This window comes from Salvia hispanica, chromosome 5 (assembly GCF_029641045.1).
Source record: "Salvia hispanica isolate PSC_SH4W2 chromosome 5, Shi_PSC_v1, whole genome shotgun sequence".
Lineage (NCBI taxonomy): Eukaryota > Viridiplantae > Streptophyta > Magnoliopsida > Lamiales > Lamiaceae > Salvia > Salvia hispanica.
Window position 1 is genome coordinate 17,042,800 of NC_142696.1, and position 22,206 is coordinate 17,065,005.

General features: G+C 38.9%; 4 protein-coding genes and 1 pseudogene across 5 annotated transcripts; 2 read left to right on the forward strand and 3 right to left on the reverse strand.

Moving 5' to 3' along the window:
* Nucleotides 1-23: 23 nt before the first annotated feature.
* Nucleotides 24-5,520, reverse strand: LOC125188137 (actin-related protein 7-like; annotated as a pseudogene). The gene is made up of 7 exons (XR_016130581.1): nt 5,291-5,520; nt 2,634-2,849; nt 2,018-2,146; nt 992-1,234; nt 688-873; nt 522-586; nt 24-425 (listed from the first exon to the last, which is right to left on the reverse strand). The product of XR_016130581.1 is annotated as an actin-related protein 7-like (transcript).
* Nucleotides 5,521-9,260: 3,740 nt separating this feature from the next.
* On the forward strand, nt 9,261-10,685 carry LOC125187986 (Nucleic acid-binding, OB-fold-like protein). Its single transcript, XM_048084691.2, has 3 exons — nt 9,261-9,796; nt 9,885-10,091; nt 10,361-10,685. The coding sequence occupies exons 1-3, from the start codon at nt 9,359-9,361 to the stop codon at nt 10,505-10,507; spliced, it is 792 nt and encodes a 263-aa protein (XP_047940648.1). The 5' UTR covers nt 9,261-9,358; the 3' UTR covers nt 10,508-10,685.
* A 100-nt stretch (nt 10,686-10,785) lies between these two features.
* CLC-E (chloride channel E) lies at nt 10,786-14,044 on the forward strand. Its single transcript, XM_048084689.2, has 6 exons — nt 10,786-11,283; nt 11,482-11,872; nt 12,163-12,363; nt 12,467-12,933; nt 13,011-13,499; nt 13,563-14,044. Exons 1-6 carry the CDS (start codon nt 10,924-10,926, stop codon nt 13,821-13,823), a joined length of 2,169 nt encoding a protein of 722 aa, XP_047940646.1. The 5' UTR covers nt 10,786-10,923; the 3' UTR covers nt 13,824-14,044.
* LOC125187984 (methylenetetrahydrofolate reductase (NADH) 2-like) lies at nt 13,889-16,630 on the reverse strand. The gene is made up of 11 exons (XM_048084690.2): nt 16,205-16,630; nt 16,056-16,116; nt 15,906-15,988; nt 15,668-15,841; nt 15,419-15,592; nt 15,241-15,341; nt 15,049-15,160; nt 14,889-14,969; nt 14,632-14,809; nt 14,218-14,552; nt 13,889-14,140 (listed from the first exon to the last, which is right to left on the reverse strand). Exons 1-11 carry the CDS (start codon nt 16,595-16,597, stop codon nt 14,057-14,059), a joined length of 1,776 nt encoding a protein of 591 aa, XP_047940647.1. The 5' UTR covers nt 16,598-16,630; the 3' UTR covers nt 13,889-14,056.
* A 1,399-nt stretch (nt 16,631-18,029) lies between these two features.
* Nucleotides 18,030-21,048, reverse strand: LOC125186616 (aquaporin SIP1-1-like). The gene is made up of 3 exons (XM_048083019.2): nt 20,634-21,048; nt 19,792-20,064; nt 18,030-18,337 (listed from the first exon to the last, which is right to left on the reverse strand). Exons 1-3 carry the CDS (start codon nt 20,931-20,933, stop codon nt 18,185-18,187), a joined length of 726 nt encoding a protein of 241 aa, XP_047938976.1. The 5' UTR covers nt 20,934-21,048; the 3' UTR covers nt 18,030-18,184.
* Between the last annotated feature and the right edge of the window lie 1,158 nt (nt 21,049-22,206).

Here is a 22,206-nt window from a genome sequence, read left to right on the forward strand (position 1 = left end):
CTAAATCATGAGAACACCACACATTTTAGATGAAACGTTGTCTGATGTAAATCATTTTCATATTTTGAGTTTTGCTTAAGCTACAACTCAAGCCTTTGGCATCTACATGTAGTTTTTGCTTGAGCTACAACTCAAGCCTTGGTCATCTAGAATATACATATCAAATCACATACATAGGAAACTGACAGAACTTCTGGAATTCGTGCAAGTCGATAATAGCTCAACTTCTAATTCAAGCCTAGCTGCTACCTCTAGTAGAATTGAATTCGTTGCTTAAAGCATTTGCGATGGATAATAGATGGCCCGTTTTCATCATAATCGGCCTTGGTCAAATGTTGGTTTTGAGGGAACACCACTTTGGCTAGTATGGCTCCTCCCACCCATGCTGAGTTACTTGTTAAATTATCTGGCATGTATTCCGGCGCCTGTAATAAGGCACGATCAGATGTGCATTCAAAACATACGAAGTTCAATAACTCCCGATTGGTAGGCTTTACTATAGTTAGTACGGGATTGATTACCTTCACCAGAGGACGGATGGCGGAGGAGGAGAGTGCAGCTTCCTTCTGAAACCTCTCTTCAAAACCTACAACCAAAGAAATTACCTTCTAAAGGAGATGCTGATGGAATATATTTTGATGTTACTAAAAAAAATGATAACTTGAGAAAGCAATCATCACATCTCACCAGCCATAGAAGCAGTTCCACCACATAGTACAGTATTCTCCAGCAGCTGGCGGTGATTCTCAGTTGACACGGTTGAGATACAACGAACAGTTGCTCAACTATTCCATGAGTCTCTAAGCCTAAAAAAATCGATGGTTGGAACAAGGCCTCACCAATAGTATACCTTTCTCTTCCAATTTTTATCACCTGAAACAGATAGCATTACAACATCAATCCAAGGTCCATAAACGATGACATGGAATTCTAAAGAAATGTGTGTGATATGCACTCTCTTGTGTCATCACCGAATAGAAAAATAGATAACCTGTCCATCAGGCAGAGTGTTGCTCCTCTGGGCACCCCTGCTGGAACCTTCTATAAGCAGCAGCATCCTCACTACAGCAGGCATATTGCTCCTTCAACTTTTCCACTTCAGAGAAGCTTAAGTTCACATGCGGATTGGATTCACCAAGTTCTTGAGCAAATAAGTTGGTCAAATCCAAACCACCTATTTCAAATCGTCTAGAAGATATATGCTGAACAGCACCTTCTATTACTGATGCAATATCTGAAGATTGAAAAAACAAAACCAATTGTCAACAGAGCTTGTGCCATAGACAAACTATATTGCTGGCCTAGGTCAAGTCATTAGGCAGTCAAATTAACACTTGCTATAGATAGTGTTGGTGACGAAGCATGCTGAATACATTATGCAACTCAAAATTGAGAAAATCAAAGCTACCTACTATAGATGGGTTGCCAAGTCAAAGAATGCAGTTGCTCATAATATAAATATCTTAATAGACAAAACTAGGAGGAACACTCATCATCTTTGAGTTAAAAAAAACTGGTTCATATAAGGAATATAGCTGAGAAAACACATCTAGATCCAAGAGTTATCCTTGAAAACGGAAGAGAAAATTTCACAAATAAGGTCATTCCTTCTTCTTTTTCTTTTTTTTTTCAATGTTTTAGGTGGAAGAATAGCAGCACTGACATTCAAGAGGCTGAATGTATTCAAAGAAACACAATATTAACTTGTAGTAACACTTATACTTCTCCTTCCAACTACCTAATTACATAGCTCCACAGGACTTTGCAATTAATCGGTTCGTAGCTAACTGAACATTGTTAACAGTAGAAAGTACATCCAGATGGCTTGCCCCTATATTAAATTTAGACATATGTTTAAGGTCAAATATATATAAACTTCCACTAAATAATAGGTTAAGAATTAAGATCAAGCTGAGATGATGCTCCAGGCCAACAAAATTCTACATGTCATCTTCGGATCTTCCCAGCAGCAGTTGAAGAAAGGAAGATCAGAAACAACGGGTTGGTCAACACATACCCATTTTTCCATGGCCGATAGCAACAGTGCTAGCACAGCATAAAGTGATAGCACTGCTTGCTCAGATGCAAAAAAGCCTGAGATGTTGAACTTTTCAAACATCAATTGCACCAACTGCTCTCTAACTGCCTGTTTCACAATATATGACGATGACAAATTAGTGAAGAGTTTAAACAAAAAATATATACATGTCATATTATTTGAATGCCACATGAGCATCCAACAGTTTTGATTTTTGAAACTGAAGTTGATGTTCAGAGCTACAGTTCGGACCATTGATGGCAATATGTCCAGACTCCATATAGTATTTTTTTTGCGTTTATCTTACTTTTGTTTTTATGCAAACGCCATTTGAATAACATCAGTTCTATAACAGCAAAACAAACAAAAACAAAGGTACTGATACTCTATCCAACTTGCAGCTAAACTCCAAATTCAAATTCCATATTCATCTCAAGCCTTTAGGATAATAGTAATACTCAGCCATAAACCTCATATTTTGCCTGTAGGTTTATACACTAACACCTCAATTACCATCATTCAATAGAACAACACATATTTCAAACAAATGATCAAGATATAAATTTGACGAAGAGAAGACCTTGGCTAAACAAACCTTTGGAGTTGCCAGTGGTTCTGTAAACAAAATTTGCCCCTCATTGCCAATCTCCCAACCCAAACCAGAGTACAGCACATGGCTTAATAAATCTTCCATGGCATCCCAATCTCTAATAAAGCCTCGGACAACTGGATTAACAATCACATTTTCAAGGGAGGAAGAATCCTTCAAGGATTCATCTACAGGTACACGTTTCATTTGTGTTGGAATTACCTAAAATGAGGACGGGACATTGTAATTAAAGTATGTAAGAGAGAAAAATAGCGTAAATGAAAGAAATCATCATAGTGAAGTGTAGTCAAGTGCTAAAAGGGTATTCGGCACAAAAAATGGTGAATATTGAATAACATGGATCCAATATGGTAAGTCAAATCACTAAGAAATAATGGAGTGTAAAATATCAAGAATTACTAGCTGCAACATTAACATAGGCAGAGTCATTGACAATGACCATAACACCCCCCTCCCCCGAAAAAAAATAGATGAATGCATATATTTGAAACACAAAAGGAGCACAAGTTTCAATTGAAGGAAAAAACTAAATAACTAGAACACAATGAACATTGATAACTCATACTCCAAGGGCTCCAAAATTTCTTCAAGTCCATTTTGGGAAATTTCATGTCTTTCCCTTAATTGATCATGTTTCACAAGAATCCCAAGCAATTAAAACTGAAGATGGACTTATTACTGATCTTAGTATTGGTTTTCAACTTCGTTAGTCTACATTTTCACTAATGCATCACGATTCCGAAATGAAACTCGAACTCGAAAACCATTGAGCACTAATGCCAATCTAAAAACCCAAGCCCAGAACCAAACTGAGGATCATAATTACAACACATTCATAAGCAGCATTCTGAAATCAAAAGGTAAAGTTTCACCAACTTTGTCTCACCCGATTCACTCTAGAAGCTTACCAATAAAATTATCATTTCTCCAAATCATAAAAGAAATGTAACCTCAGGGCCACAGCCAGGAAGTGCATGATTATACTTGAAAAGTTTAGAACCAGCGTCAACCACCGCTGGTTCCATGCTCCGAAAATTGAGTCCCAGAGGAACTGTGACGGCCCAATGGTTGATGAATTTGGATAGGAAATTGGAGGTGAAAAAGTGAAATGTAGGCCAACCAAACTAAGCCAATGTTCATTTATAGAATTATAGGACAGAGGCAAAGATGCTGAATTCACTCATTCATTCTTTGGTAATGGTACTAAAGCTGATGTGTGAGTGGTAAAAGTCGATAATGATCCTCGGAAAGCACCTTGACATCTCTTTAAAACATTATAAATTACAGCTACATATTAAAACTAAAGCACCTCGACATCTCTTTAAAACATTATAAATTACTGCTACATATTAAAACTAATAGAGTTCTATGAGGCAACACAAATTTAAATTGCAACTCAGCTTATAAAATCTGCCATAAATAAATTGTTTCCAAGTGGCAAGTATATAGCCCTTTCTTATTGGGGGAAGATTGTTGCCTATTGGGGTCAATCTACCTCTTTCTAATTTTATATATTTCCCAAGCAAAATAAATTCAGTACCACTTGGCAGAGGATTGAACTAAAGGTGGTAACGCTTTATGCTTCTCTTAAATGCCTTTCTAATTAACCGTATGTCAAGTGGACAACCTACTAGGATTGAAGGACTCATTTAAGTAGATGCTCATAAAGTATTGAGGTGAAAATCTTCATTTTACTCGAATAAGAAAGGGCATGTGCTCTTGTCTTCAATAGCATGAGTTGAACCCTAGGCTACTATAGTAATTGACTATAAGTGACGTGAATGGAAAGTCTAAAAGGAAAAGATATTAACGTAGGAGACAATACATCACCACTTCTAAGCTTGTAAGTACCATACAAATCCTTCAGTGATTTAGAGTTAAGCCAATCTGCACATAAACTATGATTTCATTCTTCTATTGTCACACAATTCATTCATTAAGAAAAGAAATTTAAAGTTCAAATAGTGTGTGCAAGAGTCACAGTCACGGAGCAACCAGATTACCAGAAACATCGTATTAACACTGATGCCACACTCCATAAAAACAATATTTTTAGCATCACCATTATAACAGACTTCTCAGCCGTCATACCATTCAACTTCATAACTGTCTGAAAGATGACAGTAAGATGCGCTGATACTAGCTATTGCTTCGTTCCTGAAAATGCAGTGTGAAGATGCTAAAAATTGACCTAATCAAAGCACTGAAGGCCGAACGGAGTGAAAGGCAAAGCTCCTTCCAATGTTCTAGTTCAAGCATTTAGGTTTTGCTGAGAGAGCACTAAATAGAACAATCTCCCTTCTTTCATACATTATTCTTGCTATTAATTAAATCAAACCAACCTAAAGCCAAAAATAAAAATTACTTGTCTGGATTTATCCACTAGATCAAACAGGTAGTACCAGCTCTGCATCACACAACAAGGAAGAAGAAAAAAGGTGCATCCAAAGCTCAAAATTGATCGGAGAAAGAAGAGACGACGAGGACAGGCATCATCTCAATTTCGCAACATCATCTCAAATTCACTACAAACACTACCGTGCACAAGTTTTAAAGTGAAAAAAGAGTGGTTGCAGCAATGGAATGAAAGGCAAGGGTTTCTACTACACACCGAGCATTACAGAAAAGGAAAATCAAAGTACCGTAGAAGGAGGCTGGTCGGGAACAGCAAAACCAGATTTGAGCAGCTTAGTTCCAACGTCAACCACCACGGCGTCCATGTCTCCGGCGGCGATGCAAATGCATGCAATGACTGAACTTGAACAACGCCGGCACTCAACAACACGGTACACCGCCGGTGGCTAGTTAGGTCTCTCTATATCATTCTATTTCCATTTATGAACGGGACGAGATGGATTTTACTCAGAAATTAATGGATAAAAATACTCCCAGACAAGAATAAAGTCTAATTTTAGTCCCTTATATTTTCTAAAAATATTTTTGGTCACATTCATTAATTTGTGATATTTTAGTTTCTAACATATTCTTTTGGTACATTTTGGTCCAAGCAAAGTCACAAACTTAACGTATGAGATCCGAAAAGAATTTTATGAAAATTGTACGATACTAAAATTGGACTTTAGTCTTAGATTATAATTAAGTTATTAAACTGATCAAACATTTTGGCTAAATTTTAACAGAAAATGATTATTTTAGACCAAAACAATATGTTATGGAACAAAAGGTCATAAATTTAATGTATCAAACCAAAAAGAATTTTAGGGCAAATGTAAAGGACCAAAATTAGACTTTAGTCTAGAAAAAAATAAAGAGAGAGTAAAATAGAGGGAACAAAAGGTCATAAATTTAATGTATGGGGCAAATGTAAAGGACCAAAATTAGACTTTAGTCTAGAAAAAAATAAAGAGAGAGTAAAATAGATGGTGAAATAAAGTAAAAGTGATTGGATATTTTATTTTTTAGTGAAAAAGAACTCAAAGGAATACGATTCAATTTACTTGAGAGGAATGGAGTAAGAGACGGGAGAAAAATGGGGTCCATACATAACTCATATAAAATGTTATACCTTTGTTTCATATTAGTACAAAAATTTTAAAGTTTACATAAATCATACTACCTTCGTTCCTCAAAAGATGTTACACTTGTGGGAGGACACAAAATTTAAGACGGTTTTATTTTGCGTGTTAATGAGAGGAAAAATATAATATTTATATTAATATTAGAGAGAACTTTTTAAAAAAATAAAAATGTGACATCTTTAGTGGGACAACTAAAAAGAAAAGTGAGACATCTTTTATGGGATGGAGGGGTACAAAAAGTTCCGTTCGTGTTTCAATTTAGTACATTCCTTTATTTGTGTTTAACCAGCATTAACTTTTTACTTACGTGACACACAAATTATAAAACAACAATGAAATTTTTTGTACTAATAGAAAACAATCATAAAATTTTTTATATCAACATGAAACAATGATGGGACGTAGAATGCGGTTAAGGCCATCCACAACGCTATCTCTTATTCATCCATTAACCATCTCATCCCTTAACTATTTATGAGCCCCACTGTACTTTTCAGCCCATCTTTTAACTAAGAGACAGAATCTGCATCCCTCCATCTCTTAACCCATCTCATCTCTTAACTATTCATTCAATTTCATTTTTTATTTTTAATTCCAACAAATTCAATTAATATACACCATTCATTAAATAAAATAAAAATTATAATTTAAAGGCCTAAAATATGAAAAAAAATACATAATTTAAAATCCTAAAAAATAAAAAAATACATAACTAAAATCCTAAAAAAAATAAAAAATACATAATTAAAATACTCTAAATTAAATTATAAAAACTACTCCGCCGGAGAATCATTCCCTGAAGTCGGTGGCGGTGCACCCAAGTTAGATCGAGACCGAATACCAAGTTGAGCTCTCATATGCTCAATGTCGTCCATATGGGCTTCATATTGGAGAGGACTCATTTTTTAAGAGTGTCAGCTATCGTGGCGAGCAGGTACATGGACATTAAGGTGTTCAAGCCCGTACCGGAGCCCGAGCCCGAGCCCGCCTGGCTTGATTCGCCACGATCCCTCCCCCTCCCTCTCCCCCTCGCTCTAGACGCCTTCACCACCTTGGTCCCTTGCGGCTGACGTCGTGAACCGGAAGACCCCTCTGCATCATCGGTTGGCGTGCCCTCTTGTGAGGTGTTGCCTGAGCTGCCCTCACTAGACGAGTATTGGCCACTCGTCGTGTGCTTCGTGCGTTTTGAGCTCGAGCCCGACTAGACACCACCAGCCCACCTTTCAAGGTGGTGGACTTGCGACCAAACATCGACATGCTTGAAATCTTTACCGGTGTCATCTTTAAAGACCCGCAACGCCGCTCTCAGAATGTTGGCTCCACTGGCTCCGCTTTGGTAATTCACGTCTTATGCCCGGCATATCGTGCAAAAGTTTTTGACATGTTTGTCGCATCGGTCCCAATGACAGCGGAGCATTTTCACGTTGCGGCAAAAGGTCTTCTTCAACCTTCGCGCGCTGTAAAGTTTGATGACTTTTTCCCAGAAACACAAGCGGGTTTGTTGATTCTCGACGACAGGATCGTACGAGACGGTGGCATTGACGCCAATCCTGGCGGAGCCTCCACCTATCGGCCGGTATCCCAAAAAGCGTTCATCCGGAAAATTCTCCGGAATTTGGAATAATCCCGGCGATTGCCCGTACCTCTGGGGGGAGGGACGAGAGTATGCATCCACATCAAAATGTGTGTTTGGTACGCCGCCGGAGTCGTCGAGCCTTGGGTGCTCTGTGACGAACCGGTATCGGTAGTACCCAAAACGTTGTACATGCTCGCCCAATCGCCAAACAAGTGCAAGTCGAACCCGCCGGAGCCGCGGCCGCCGGAGTTTCTATCGCCGGACATTTTTTCAAAAATTGGAGTGAAAAGAGAGAAGATATTTGAGAGAAGAATAGATGAGTGTAGTGTTTTTGTGTAGAATGGAGAATGGAAGAGGAATGAAGTATTTATAGAATAATAAAAGAAAAACTAAAAAAAAATTAAATTTTTTTTTTCCACCGTTTGAACGGTCATATGACCGTTTGAAATTTTTTTTGTTGGAAATAGTGTAGCCTTTACACGGACAACTCTTGCTATTACAAAAGAATAAAAAACTAGAAGGTAAATAAAACAAAAGAAATACAATAAAAGAACAAGATGCAAACTAGGGTTATCTTCAAGTCGAGTCGAGGTAACCCTCTCTCCGCAAGACGAGATACGCCCCGGCTAGTGCTCACGGATTGACGCAACGTCCCTAAAGATGAAACGACTTTCCTCCTACCGAGTTGAAGCACCTCAAACTCGTAGGCTCCGGCGAACTTGAATTGGAGGCGAGAACCGAGCTATGCAATGCTTCTAAGATGGAACTAGAATGCTTGAGAGATTAGAGAGAAGAGAGAATGATTGTTGGTGTGTTCTCCTCTCCCAAACTCCACCTATTTATAGGATAGGGGAGACCACCTCAAAGGTCTTGACATTAAGGCATACCATAATGCATTTGGAGGTTACCAAAAGATGAAAGGCCAAAGGCCTAGCCTTTTCAAATTTCCCACATGTTCCATGTTTTCCTACATTTTTCCCGCCGCCGACCCGTCTCACCGGGACGAGATCGAGCCGGTGGCGAGCCGTGCTGCTGATGCTCTAACTTTGATGGGAAAGAATGGGACACAACTAGGGTTATCTTTGAGATCAAAGAAGCTACTTATAGCTTTTTGTACTCCTATTTCCCACATGAACAGATTCTTCTCCACTTACCCGACAAATGATGGAGTTCACGGGGTTTTGGATGACTTGGATTACTTGCCACACTTTGAGTCACTCATCATGGTACTCTTTATTCCTTTGGAGAATTTTTTCAATAGGATTTCATCCCAAGGGATTTTAACGAGGCCTGTCAACTCTAGGTTTTGATGAGTAACTTGAACGGAGGCATCTTTGTTGGGGCCTAGCCCTTCTCTTTGTTTGCTTGGTTTTTTGCATGTTGTATTGATCCAGCCGACTTATGGCTATTTCTCTAATACTTTCCTCGGCATTTTAGTTTGATTTTATTTCATTTATGTATTAAAAAAAAGGGATATAAATGAGAGCGAATACCAAAAAACATAAGGGGCGAAAGTATAAATACGAAAAGATAGGCAGCGCTTGGGAAGGGGATATGGAGTTGAGTGTCTGAGCACAGTGCTACTAGTTTCAGTTATGGCGGCTGCTGCAGCTCTCACTTCCGCCCCTTTCCTCCGCCGCTGCGGCTCATTTCTCGCAACCATCAGACTAATCAACAATCGCCGCCGCATAATCCACACTGTTGCCAATAGGAGCCCTATCGCCAATGGCGAATCCGTATCATTATCACCATTGACATCGTCATCTACCAGAACAAAAATTGAACCTCAGTTTATGTGTTACTGCACGGGGATCGAAGCGGAGGCGGAGTCTGCGACGGGTACGGCGGAGGCAGAGAAAGACACCGTGAAGGAGGCGGCGAACACTCTGGATATAAGGGTGGGGAGAATCATCAAGGCCTGGAGGCACGAGGAGGCGGATTCTCTGTACGTGGAGGAGGTGGATGTCGGTGAGGCAGAACCAAGGACTATCTGCAGCGGCCTTGTCAAATACGTTCCTCTTGAACAGCTCCAGGTCTTTTTTTTTTTCCATTCATTTTTATATAAAAAAAACTTCAATTCGGAGAAATTGTGGTTAATTTATTGTATGTATGTATGTGCAGGAGAGGAATGTAGTTGTTCTTGCTAACCTAAAGGCTAGAAATATGCGCGGTGTGAAATCGTTTGGAATGCTGATGGCGGCTTCTGATGCGGCACATGAGAATGTGGAGCTTCTTGTGCCTCCTGAGGGTGCAGTGCCCGGTGACAGAGTCTGGTTTGGTTCCATTGATGAAAAAGATAGCTTACCCGATGCTGCTTCTCCTAACCAGGCACGCACCACCACTTTCTATGCAATATGATAGTTATGAGAGACAAATGAGTTTCTTGATTGTTCCATTGACTAGAGAGCATTTTGATGGGAGTATAGTAGTTATGTTAATACTCTGATATAGTTGAATATGATGCGAAGCTACACTTTGTGGTTTATTTAGGATATTTTGGGACTTAATTTGGAAGTGTAGAGAACGAAAATGACTCATCTCTCTCTTAAGCTAGGAAGCTGTATATTAATCTGGTTGGATGTCTTGTTACTATGCAGATTCAAAAGAAAAAGATATGGGAACAAATCCAGCCTCACCTAAAGACAGACCACTCCGGCTTTGCTATACTTGATGCGAAGCACTCTATGCGAACATCAGCTGGTCCTATCATCTCCCAATCTCTCAAGAATGCCAACATTTCATAGTCATCTTTGATCCCCCTGCCCTTAATCCTATGGGAGATTCAGACTCACAAGAGACCATTTGTTGTTCTTTTTCTTCTTTTAAGATATGTTATGTCCTTAGTTATGTGTTCACATTTACTGTAATCTTCCAATGAGAGGTTGTAAAGTTTCTCGACTATAAATTCACTTTCTTGATTAATAGTGCTAAAGTTGTCAAAATTTCATCTTAGTGTACTTTTTTTGTTTGATATGCTATTGCTAACCACAAATTTTGTTGACCAATATAAAGAAGAAATGAATTGGTGTAGTGAAGCAAATTGCAAGATGAAGAATGGGCCACGTAGGCTACTGACTTTCTGGATAAGGTGAAAAGGTTGAATTGTCCCGCTTGTATAACCTCCTCCGCCGCCGCTGCCATCGCCGCCGGGGATTCGCAAATGCACTGCAAGTTCACTGCATATAGTGCTACAATTCATCAACATGGAGTATCATCTATATCATCATTGCCATCTCTTCTTCGGATTACATCTCATCCCTCCGCCAAAACTATCACCTTTTTCCATAAAAATTCTTTTCCTTTACACCGCCGGAGACTTGGCATAGTTCTTTGTAATACTAATGGCGGTGGGGTGAAGGACGACCAAGCTCAACCCATCATCACCTCGTCACCTCCGGAAGTCAAACAACAAGATGATGGTGAGTTGCCAGAATTGCTGCAACTAGGCAACTCTGCCATTCTACCCGCCTGCTTTGTTGGGCTCTTCACTGGCATCGCTATCGTCCTTTTCAACTACACGGTAACTAATCCGTCTTCTTCATTCAGCATTTTCTGTCTCAAAGAGTTATCTCATGACTGATTATACAACCACAGTTTCCTCAATCACGAACGTAGAGGTAGTAGTGTTATTAGTTTTAGACATGGCTGTGCAAGTTTTCCTTTGATGCTGTTTTCAAGATCATTCAAGTCCTGATAAGTAGATACTCTTGCTTAGTAGGTACATGAAATACGCGACTTGAGCTGGGGCGAAATACCTGCTCAAGGTGCCACATGGTTAAGAGAGGAACCCATTGAAACCAAATGGGGACGAGTAGTCTTAGTTCCTGCTGTTGGAGGTCTTATAGTTAGCTTATTGAACGTGATTCGAACTTCGTTAGAGGATTCTGCTGATGGAACTGCCATGTTGAACATCAAATCAGCACTGAAACCGATTCTGAAAACTGCAGCTGCTTGTGTTACCTTGGGAACGGGGAACTCGTTAGGACCGGAAGGCCCAAGTGTTGAGATTGGTGTCTCCATAGCCAAAGGAGTAGGCACTTTTTTGGATAGAGGAGCTAAAAGAAAGCTTTCACTCAGAGCTGCAGGGTCAGCTGCCGGAATTGCTGCAGGTTTGTCCTCTTCCAGATTTATTATCACTAATTTTTCCTTGCCAATTGTTTACTCAACCAAATAACTGAAATTGGTCTCTTCAGACCTAAACCTGATCCTTTAACAAACGTCCTACTTCAACATTTTTGTTTAACTTATGAAGAGTTCAAATTAAAAAATGTTGACGCAGAATGCAAAATATGATGATAAAAGTAGTGATTTTAATATCTGATTTAGTTATAATGATTACTATGTAAGATTCTTAGGTTAATTTATTGATAATGCAACTAACATTTATTGGTGGATAAAGGATTCAATGCTGCTGTTGGTGGTTGTTTTTTTGCGGTGGAGTCAGTCTTGTGGCCTTCACCTGCAGAGTCATCCTTATCCCTTACAAACACAACTTCAATGGTAATTTTGAGTGCTGTTATAGCTTCAGTCATATCAGAAATCGGTCTGGGCTCTGAACCAGCTTTTGCTGTCCCACTCTACGACTTTCGTTCTCCAAGTGGTAATGTTTAGCTTCCTCATTATACAACTCAAAGAGAAGAAAGGCAAAAATTCCATTTTCCATTTCTGTGCTTTAATTTAATCTCCTCTTCTTGTCAGTTCAGAACTGCCGCTGTATCTTCTGTTAGGCGCATTATGTGGTGTAATCTCGGTTGGCTTATCAAAGTGCACATCTTTTATGCTGGATTTGTTTGATGAGATTGAAAGAGGTGTTGGGATACCCAGAGCATTGTTTCCCATACTTGGTGGTTTGACAGTTGGATTTATAGCCTTAGCATATCCGGAGATCCTTTACTGGGGATTCGAGAATGTTAACACGCTCTTAGAATCACGGCCATTCTCATTCAGCCTTTCTGCTCAACTCTTGGTGCAGTTGGTGGCTGTCAAAATAGTGACGACTTCCTTATGCAGAGCTTCTGGATTAGTAGGTGGTTACTACGCACCCTCTCTATTCATCGGTGCAGCAACAGGAATGGCATATGGAAAAATTGTGGGTCATCTGGTTTCCATATCCAATCCAGTTTTTCAACTTTCAGTCCTGGAAGTCGCTTCGCCTCAAGCTTATGCATTGGTAATATTTCACCATCTTTAGTAGCAATGATTCCTAATATGTACTCCAATGATAATAGTAGTATATTTCTAATGTAGGTTGGCATGGCTGCTACGTTAGCTGGTGTTTGCCAGGTACCCCTTACTGCAGTTTTGCTTCTGTTTGAATTAACACAGGATTATCGTATTGTTCTGCCTCTTTTGGGAGCTGTGGGATTCTCTGCATGGATTACGTCCGACAAGACAAGGAAAAAGGCAACCGACACTTCCAGAGAATCAAAAGATGTGAAGGAGGTGAATGGGAATAGTATCTGTGAACTGGAGAGTTCTCTGTGTCTGAACAGTGACTCCGAAGAGGATGCAGGGAATAATTTAGCAGACGAAATCATGGTGTCGCAAGCCATGAGAAGGAGATATGTAACAACGATGATGAGCTCTTCTCTAACAGATGTAGTGTCACTGATGCTGGAAGAGAAGCAGTCTTGTGCATTTATAGTGGATGATGATAATTGTCTCCTTGGTCAGTTAACACTGATTGACATTCAACAATTCCTTGAATTATCTATGAAAAAAACCACCAGACCTCAGGTAAGTTAGCTCTTTCCGTTGATGAATCTGATTATATATGTATCTTAAGAAATGACATGGCAGGTTCCCAGAGTATCTGAAGTGTGTGTCTCTTACGGTGGAAGATGTGTGGTTTCATGTACAACGACCCCAAACATGAGTGTCCTTACTGCTCTTAGCCTGATGAATAGGCAGGGTGTGAGCCAAGTGCCGGTTATTTTGGATGATGATGGTCGTCGTTTAGTCGGTGTGTTGGACAGAGAATCCATCAATCTTGCTTGCAGAGCATTCGCAATCCGGGATGGACTCAGCTGGTTCATGCTGGAGGACAAACTCAAGAATTGAGAGTCTCAGACTGTACTTACAATTTCTTGAGGTTTACTCGATCAAAGTAGGGATATTCATCATAGTTTAATTCAATCACCTCTTGAGTTCGTTCCCTTGATATTTGATAATATAGTGTGAATTTGACAAAGAATATAGAGCTCAAATCCCAAATGGATTTTGTAAGTAAAAATGAGAAAATTACATTACTCAATTGAATTCTCTTCTACTGTGTGCACCAATGAGTTATTGTTTCAAGTATCTCTAAAGAGAGCAAATAAGCCTCCATGGACATAGTCATTATCAACCAAGCTGACCAAGTAGTAACTGTTCTTCACCTGCCAATTGAATTGAACACAAAAGGTTAACTAGTGTTGTTGAAGACACAATCAATCATCAAGTTGAGGTTACTGACCTCTTCAAGTAGTTTTCTAGAGGGATCAGATTCTGGGTAGAGATTGGCCCACCCTCTCGACCACAACTCAAAGGCTTCATCCTTCCACACCATAAAGGTTAGAGGATCGACAATGGTGGGTTGCACAATCTCCTTTGTAGGGAAAACTCCCCATGTGACTGCATTCACATCTGTATTTTTCATATTTGAAATCCAGGCACCTTCTCTGTTAACAGCCATGTAGCTGAGGCAGGAGAAGGCTTTGCATTTATTGATCAGCGCAGTCAAACTTGCCGGAGAACAGAAAAACTCTAGGTACGCTTTCTGATACACATATCCACCTGCCTCTCCCCATCCTGTCCCAACAAACATCATATTTGACTAATAATGTCAACCATTGAGGGATATTTCAACAAAATAAGAGCATGACATTACCAACGTATGACGTTTCAGACTTTGCTCCATTAACAGCTGGTTGGCTGTTGATAGTGAGAAAGCCTTTCATGTTAATATTACCAAGCTGTTCGTTGATGATCTTGGTCTCCGGCTGAAGTCCATCTAGTTCTGACCACGGACTACTTCTGGTTTTCCCAAGGCAGAATTTTGCAAATTTCTGGTGCATAAGAATATCCACATATGAGGACTCTAGTTTCGTAACCATCAAACTTGTATGTAGAAATAAGGTACCATACCTCGTAGATATCTTCAAGATTTTTCAAAGGAACAACCCATTCTTCTAGAAGTCTCTTCTCATGAGATCGTGGTCGCAAGAACTGTTAATCATAAATGCCGTATCCTCAGACAAAACAATGTGATTTACTGAGATGTGATATAACAGTTGATGGTGCATGCCTGATAATCAGTTAGTGGTGCAAAAGATGGAGTTTGGAAATCTCCCCATCGACCATTTGGGTAGCGGTCCCAGCTAATTGACCTTCCGATGTAGCTTTTAGGACGATTAGCCCTACAATGTATACAGATTAGGTAACACTTAAGCTTGGGAAGAAACACAGGTGGCCAGGCCATTTAGGGAACCTTACATACCAGAAAATAGGACGAACACTTTCTTTTGCACGAAAAACATTTGTTGGACGTCTCCAAGGCAAGGATCTCGGAAACTTGGACTCCTCAACCAGGCCAAGATTCTGACAAGTGAAGGCTTGTTGTCAAAGCAAAGATTATATGATACTATAAACGGTGAGATAAGGAAGGGGAGAGGCACCGTCAGTATTGCCAAAGCAGATTTCTCCATGTTTAAGGTGTAAAGATGTATAGCTCTAGTCCCAGAAGCCAAAATCTTTCTGCACATATCAGTTGCAAGCTGAACACCATATGCCTTGACAGCTTCGTCATTGTCCTTGATCGGTTCCAATGCAGCCATAACCTCGGTGGGAATCTAGAGAGTAGCACAAGCATGTAAAGATAAGAAACAAGTATTTGTTGTGTGTATATAAATGGATTCTAAATAGACCTTAGTTTTGCAGAAGCCGGTCATGCGGATGAAGGCCTTGTACGAGTTAATGGGCATGATCCCCGGTATAATAGGACACGTTATTCCAATCTGACGGCAGTCATTTACGAACTTGAGGAAGATGTCAGTGTCATAGAAGAGTTGGGTGATGATGACTTCACCTCCAGCATCAATCTGTTAGATGAAATAGTCATGACATGATGAGTAGTGGGAAAGTGCTGTGTGTGTGTGTGTTTACCTTTTGCTTGAGATAAACAAGTTCATTCTGGTATGCCTCTGCTGTAACAACTCCATTCTCCTGAATTACCTCAGGATGGCCCTCTGCATATCATATTCATATGATCATATCATTGATTATTGTTACTAATATGGCCATGTTTATTAGTACCTGGATAGCCAGCAACACAAATGCCAAAGTAATCCCCATACTTGGCACGAATATGCTTGACCTGAAGAGAAAGATGGAATGAATAGTATAGTATATGACTATATGGAGATGAATTGAGGGAAATTGAAGGGGAAGGGAAGGGAATGTACGAGGTCGAGGGCGGAGGCGAAGCCGCCTTGGACCTGGACAAACTTGTCCTGGCCGTGAGGAGGGTCACCGCGGAGGGCGAGGACGTTGTGGATGCCATTGGAGTTGATGGTGGAGAGGGCGTGGTCGATGCTGCTGAGGGCCATGTTGGTGCAGGTGAGGTGCATCATGGTCTCGACGCAGACCATGTTCTGCATGCGGTTGGCGATCTCGAGGGAGAGATCGGCGGTGGTTCCACCGGCGCCCCATGTGATGTCGCAGAAGGCCGGGCTGTAGGCAACCATCCGCTCAATGCGATCGAACAGATTGTCCACTCCATCCTCGGTCTTCGGGGGGAAGAACTCGAACGAGAACATCACGCCGCTTTCGCTCCGGATCTTGTCTATCACCTTCATCTTCACAACCAAAATTTTCACACAACCTACTGAGATTCATCAATTATGCATCCAAACAAACTTGTCTATTTTTAACACACATGCACCTACTCTTACTCTGACATACCAACTAACTAACCGCTATAAATCTCACAAATTATATATAGACTTCAACTTACATTTCACTAATTGTTAAAAGAAACCAAAAAAAATATTTTTACACCTCTGAATTAACATCTCTACACATTAATAAAGTTATTTAAAGTGATTTTTTACGATGGGCTTGTAATTGTAACATAATTTGATTATTTTCGACCTCATTACTGTTGTTTTTATTGGTGATCAAAATTCATGTAGGCTTATGTCAGTCAAACTATATTCAGTTTTTTCCTTTCCTTTACGCATTTTAAAGTGTTTGATGCACCCACTTTTATATTAGTCTATTCTTATAGATTTGTTGCTCAAGACAAAATGGATAAAGAACAAAATTTGGTACATAAAAAGATCACCAAAGATCTGTGCGCATGTTATCGAAGAAATATAGCTCAGACCAGAATCACATATGCTCACAAGAAGACAAGTGATTGCTTACACAAATCCACCCTTCAAAAAATGTCATCAAGTTCTAATTTTAATGCTTCTCGAAGATATGAATGGAGAAAAAAAAATTGTTGAACAAAATCAGCAAATTGATCGAATGCCAAGGATGTAGCCATTTGTGAAACATCTCTATGGCTAGAGCTACAATACGATATATTGAAAGAAAATGTGAGAAGGGTCACCATAGTGTTTACGAGCAGGTCATGTTTTCGAGCAATATTTTGCTATCCCTAATTTTTCGAACAAGGTATCGCATGCAAAAACCTTTGTTAAAATAATAACGAACAAGCTTGCAACTTTCTTTTGAAAAAGTGCGACTCCACTAGTAAACATGGTATGTCTCTGTTTCATAATATACGGCATCGATGAGGGTTTTGGCCTATGGGACAACAACATACTTGCACAGCAAATACTTGAGAATGAATACACAAGTCATTCGTAAATTCTTCATCAAGTTTGTTGAAGGTGTTATTTCTAGCTTCAGTGATGTGTACCTGAGAAAGTCCACCGAAGAGGACATGAAAAGACTTCTGCATATTGGAGAACAAGAATGTCCATGCATGTTTGGTAATATTGATTGTATGCATTGTGAATTAAAGAATTATCCCACTTCATGGGTTGGGCAATATGCAGGAAGAGGCAGGAAGCTGACAATAATATTGGAAGCAGTAGCATCCAAGATCTGTGGATCTAACATGTTTTTTTGGAACTACAGATATATTAGAGATCATATTATAATATGAGACTTAAACTGTTGAAGTATGTACAATTCATTTCATTTTTTCTATCTGACTGGATGTCTTTAGACACGTGTTTTTCGACAAATGTCTCGAGAGAGAGTGGAAAGCAACCATAAACCCAATACCTTTCTTTCTTTAAATTTTCATGAACATATTCAATCCATATCTTGCAACTACAAATTTATTTGACTGGATATGAGTTCTCCATCCATGAACTGAATGGCCTACGTAAAGTGAATTAAAATGTGTTCCTAATAGAATAGCCCTTTCAAGCTTTCTTCTGCTTTGGGGGCGGTGGTGGAGGACATAGAAAACGGAAAACCCAGGCGGCCAGTATTGATCCGACGAAGGGACTGATCCAATACACAAGGAAATGCTCCCAAGTATTGTGCGCGTTGTTTACATAAGCCCACCCAAATGCCTGCACAGTCAAACCATACTTGTTTCAAACCAAAAACACACCATCATAAGCAAGGGATGAACAATTCATATCATTTGTTCTATACAGCAAATTAAACCTACCAATGAAGACGTACAAAAACACACCATTATTACATTAAAAAAAAAAAAATTATGTGACATGTCAAAACAAGCTGCAACCATTATTTATGTTGCTTGTCGCACAGAATTCCAAAACTTCACACAGAAATCCATTCCTAACAGTATAATTTTATCAGAGAACCAGATGCTGTGCTGATTTTTGTTTTCACTTTCGTTTTAGTAAGAGAATCAGCAGAATAACACATTAAATGAGTAAAGGGATGGACTGAAACAACTTGAATATGGCATATTGAGCATATATTCACAAATAGACTGTTTTGAACCAGAACTATTGCATCCTATAGAGAAGAAAGTCATATATGACTATATTGAGGTGCACAAGATTAACATATACAATCACCATCAATGTTACTCTATATCCTAGAGAACTCAGGTGATTAAATTTTTCAACACTAGTAATGGGATCACATACACTTTACAAAATCATATCACTAAAATTTTAAAGCGACAAACTTAAGCATCATGATTTCCATATGGTCTACAAAGTTTGATAGAGAAGATTGTGATGATTGCTTGAAAACTGACAGAGATAGCGAACAGGAACAAACAGGAAGAACAACACACGAACAGAAAGTAAACTGAATATTATTGATAACACTGAATGACAGGGAAATAAGAACAAGACTAATCCTCTAACGAGGCCTTATGATAATCTATCATTCTAAACTCCAGACACATAACTTTTCCAATGAAGAGCTATTTTTAATAGTAATTAACAAGACTCAAACTCTACTCTCGCTAAGAATTACTAATACACACATTGACACAATAAGTAACTAACAAATAATAATAATTAATAAAATCCTAACAAACAACTGAACTAATGCAGGAAACGAAGTCAATTGTCAAGTCAGCAATCGAGTGATGAAGTCTTAACGAAAATGAAAGGGCAGTCACTTGGTCGCATTGCTTTTTCTCTGAAGGTGATGTTTGATATAAAAAAAATTCTTATGAATGTTATACCTCCTCAATGATGTCGCTTTCTAAAATCTCAAAATAGATATTCCACGAGTATTTTCTTGGCTATGTAGTTATGCATGAAATGTTATCTCCCACGAGCAAAATGATCAAAACATGAAAAAGTTAAACCGGAACCAGATAATCACTCCAAGAAAAGCTTTCCGAGTTGAAGTGAAGAAACTAAGAAACAGCACATATTTCGCTGTCTTACTCTTGGAACTATGACTGTGTATCATCTCTACTCTGACTCACTGTTAAGTTCTTTGAATAAAAAGCTATTGATCGATATGCAAGACAACAAAGGAACGAGATAACTACAACTTGTTAAAAACAAGTGAGAGAGAGATGGCTTACATTAGCAGGATTCATGGAAGGTCCTGTATAAGTGGTACCTGCAACTACAAGAGACACAGTTGACATAGCAAGCATCCAGTTCTTGACAATCACGCTTCTAGGACCCTTAAAGATGATGAAGAGGACAGCCAAGGTCATTATGAACGTCAAAACCCCCTCAGCAGTTGCTCCGGTGTTGGTGTCAACCTTGAGAGAAGGACCCCCGAGCATGTGCTTGTACTTAACTGGCATCACTTCTATAATCGCCACCGCACCACCCACTGCACCAGCTGCCTGTCCACACACCCAGATGAAGATATAGTAATGGAACAATAAACTACTCCCATGTCCCATTAGCACTAAGTTATACTCCCTCCGTTCCATAATAGCAGATTCATTTTTCCATTTTGCGTGTTCCATAGTAGCAGAGTCATTTCATTTTTTTAAGTAAAAAGTAACACATTTTTCCACTCTTACTTTTCCCTCTTTCTTACTTTATTATCTCTACTTTTACTTAAATCCCACTTTATTATCTTTTTGTTTAACACATTACACTCCTTTTTCTTAATATCCATGCCACAAAGAAATGCTTCCACTACTATGGAAAGGAAGGAGTATTCCTTTTTGAGTCGTCCTATTTCAGTTGAGTATTAATCTTACTTACTCAATCCTACTTTATTCTCTCACTATTTATCTAATTTATTCATGTACTGGTGGGATGGAGTTAATATACAATTATTCATATATTCAGCCAACAAAATTTGTTGGATCGGTATCAGAAATGTGGCTTTCTATCCAAGTCAAAGTTAAATGTCGTTATTATCAAGGCAAAGCACAAAATTGAGAATCTTAATCAATCAGACCTGAGCAGGGAAGCGGACGGCGGCGGAGATGAGAGAGTCAGCGCCGAGGCCGGCGGCGTAGAAGGCGGCGGTGCCGGTGGGATTGAAGGAGGCGCCGCCGAGGAGATCGGCAAGGAAGCCGAAAATGAAGAGGAGGAGGAAGATGAGAAAAGTGGTGATGAGAAGGGAGGGGAGGCCAGGGGCGACGCCGAGAGCAGAGGCGAGGACGTAGGTGACAGCGCCGAGGGAGGAGGCGCAGAAAATCCACATGAAGGTGACAAAGGCATCGGCGACGGCGGCCTTGACGAGGGCAGCAACCATCGCGACGGATGAATGAATGATTCGACGATTTGGTGTGTGGGCGACCTACTACACTGTACAGTAAACACAAGTATGAAATGAATCGCACACCAACTTTTACTCGTCACATTCGAAATTAGGAGTAATAATTTATCAACATACCACTTCTTTTTTTAACAATGGGGATTTAATATCGGCCAAGTAGACAAAATATATAAATTCAGTCAATTTTGGTATGTCCTACAGTTTTAAAAATAATTACTTATATTATAAATTTGATATAATTATCTCATATATTTATATTTGGAGGAAATTTGTGTATGAGGTAGAAACCGAAATCCATGATTTCATTTGCAAATGAGTATATTACTCATAAAAGCTACTCCTTCCATTCTTTTTTAAAAATAGGGAAAATTTAAAATGACACTGAGTTTTAATGCACAATTTGATAAGCAAGAGAGATGAAGAGAAAAATTGGTAAAGTAAGAGAGAATGAAAGAAAAAAGTAATGGAATTAATGTTAGTGGATCATGGGGTTCATATTAATTTGTTTATTGTAGTAGTATAAGTGGTAAATAAATTGATGTACATGAGTGTAAAGATTTCCTAAAATATAAAGAGTTGCTATTTTTTTAAAAATGGAGAGAGTATTGAATTTAAGTCGAAAAATGTAGAATAGAAGAGCATGCTAAAGTATTTGGCTTCCATATCATATATAATTACTCCTAAATCTAAATTAAAGTATTTGGCTTCCACGTCATATATAATTACTCCTAAATTTGAATTATTAGGATAATTGAGAAAAATGTTAAAATTATTATAATAATTGACTATTTTTCAAAATTGCGGGATTAATCCAAAATTTTAGTAAACTTTATGATTTTTAGTTTTTACAACAATTCGCCATTTAATATACTATTAGATTGTTGGTGAAAATTAGTTGCAAAATACTCTCTCTCCCATAAAAATAGAGACTTTAGGGTTGACACATGATTTAATGCAAAATTGGTAAAGTTGAGAAATGTAGAAAGAACAAGTGATTGGAGTTTTGTTAATGGAGAATGTTACCTGCCTTATAAGAGAAAAAAGAATTGCCAAAAATAGAAAGGAGCTATTTTCTGAAATGGATCTAAATGGTAAAAAGAACTATTTTTATGAAAGGGGGGAATAGTTCGTTGGCTTTTATTAATTTTAAAAAAAAGAAAGATGATTTTTAAAGAAAAACAAGAATACAAGATTGTGGTACATAGACAATGCCTCTAGTGCTTTTGACCTACTCAATCTAAATTGTTGA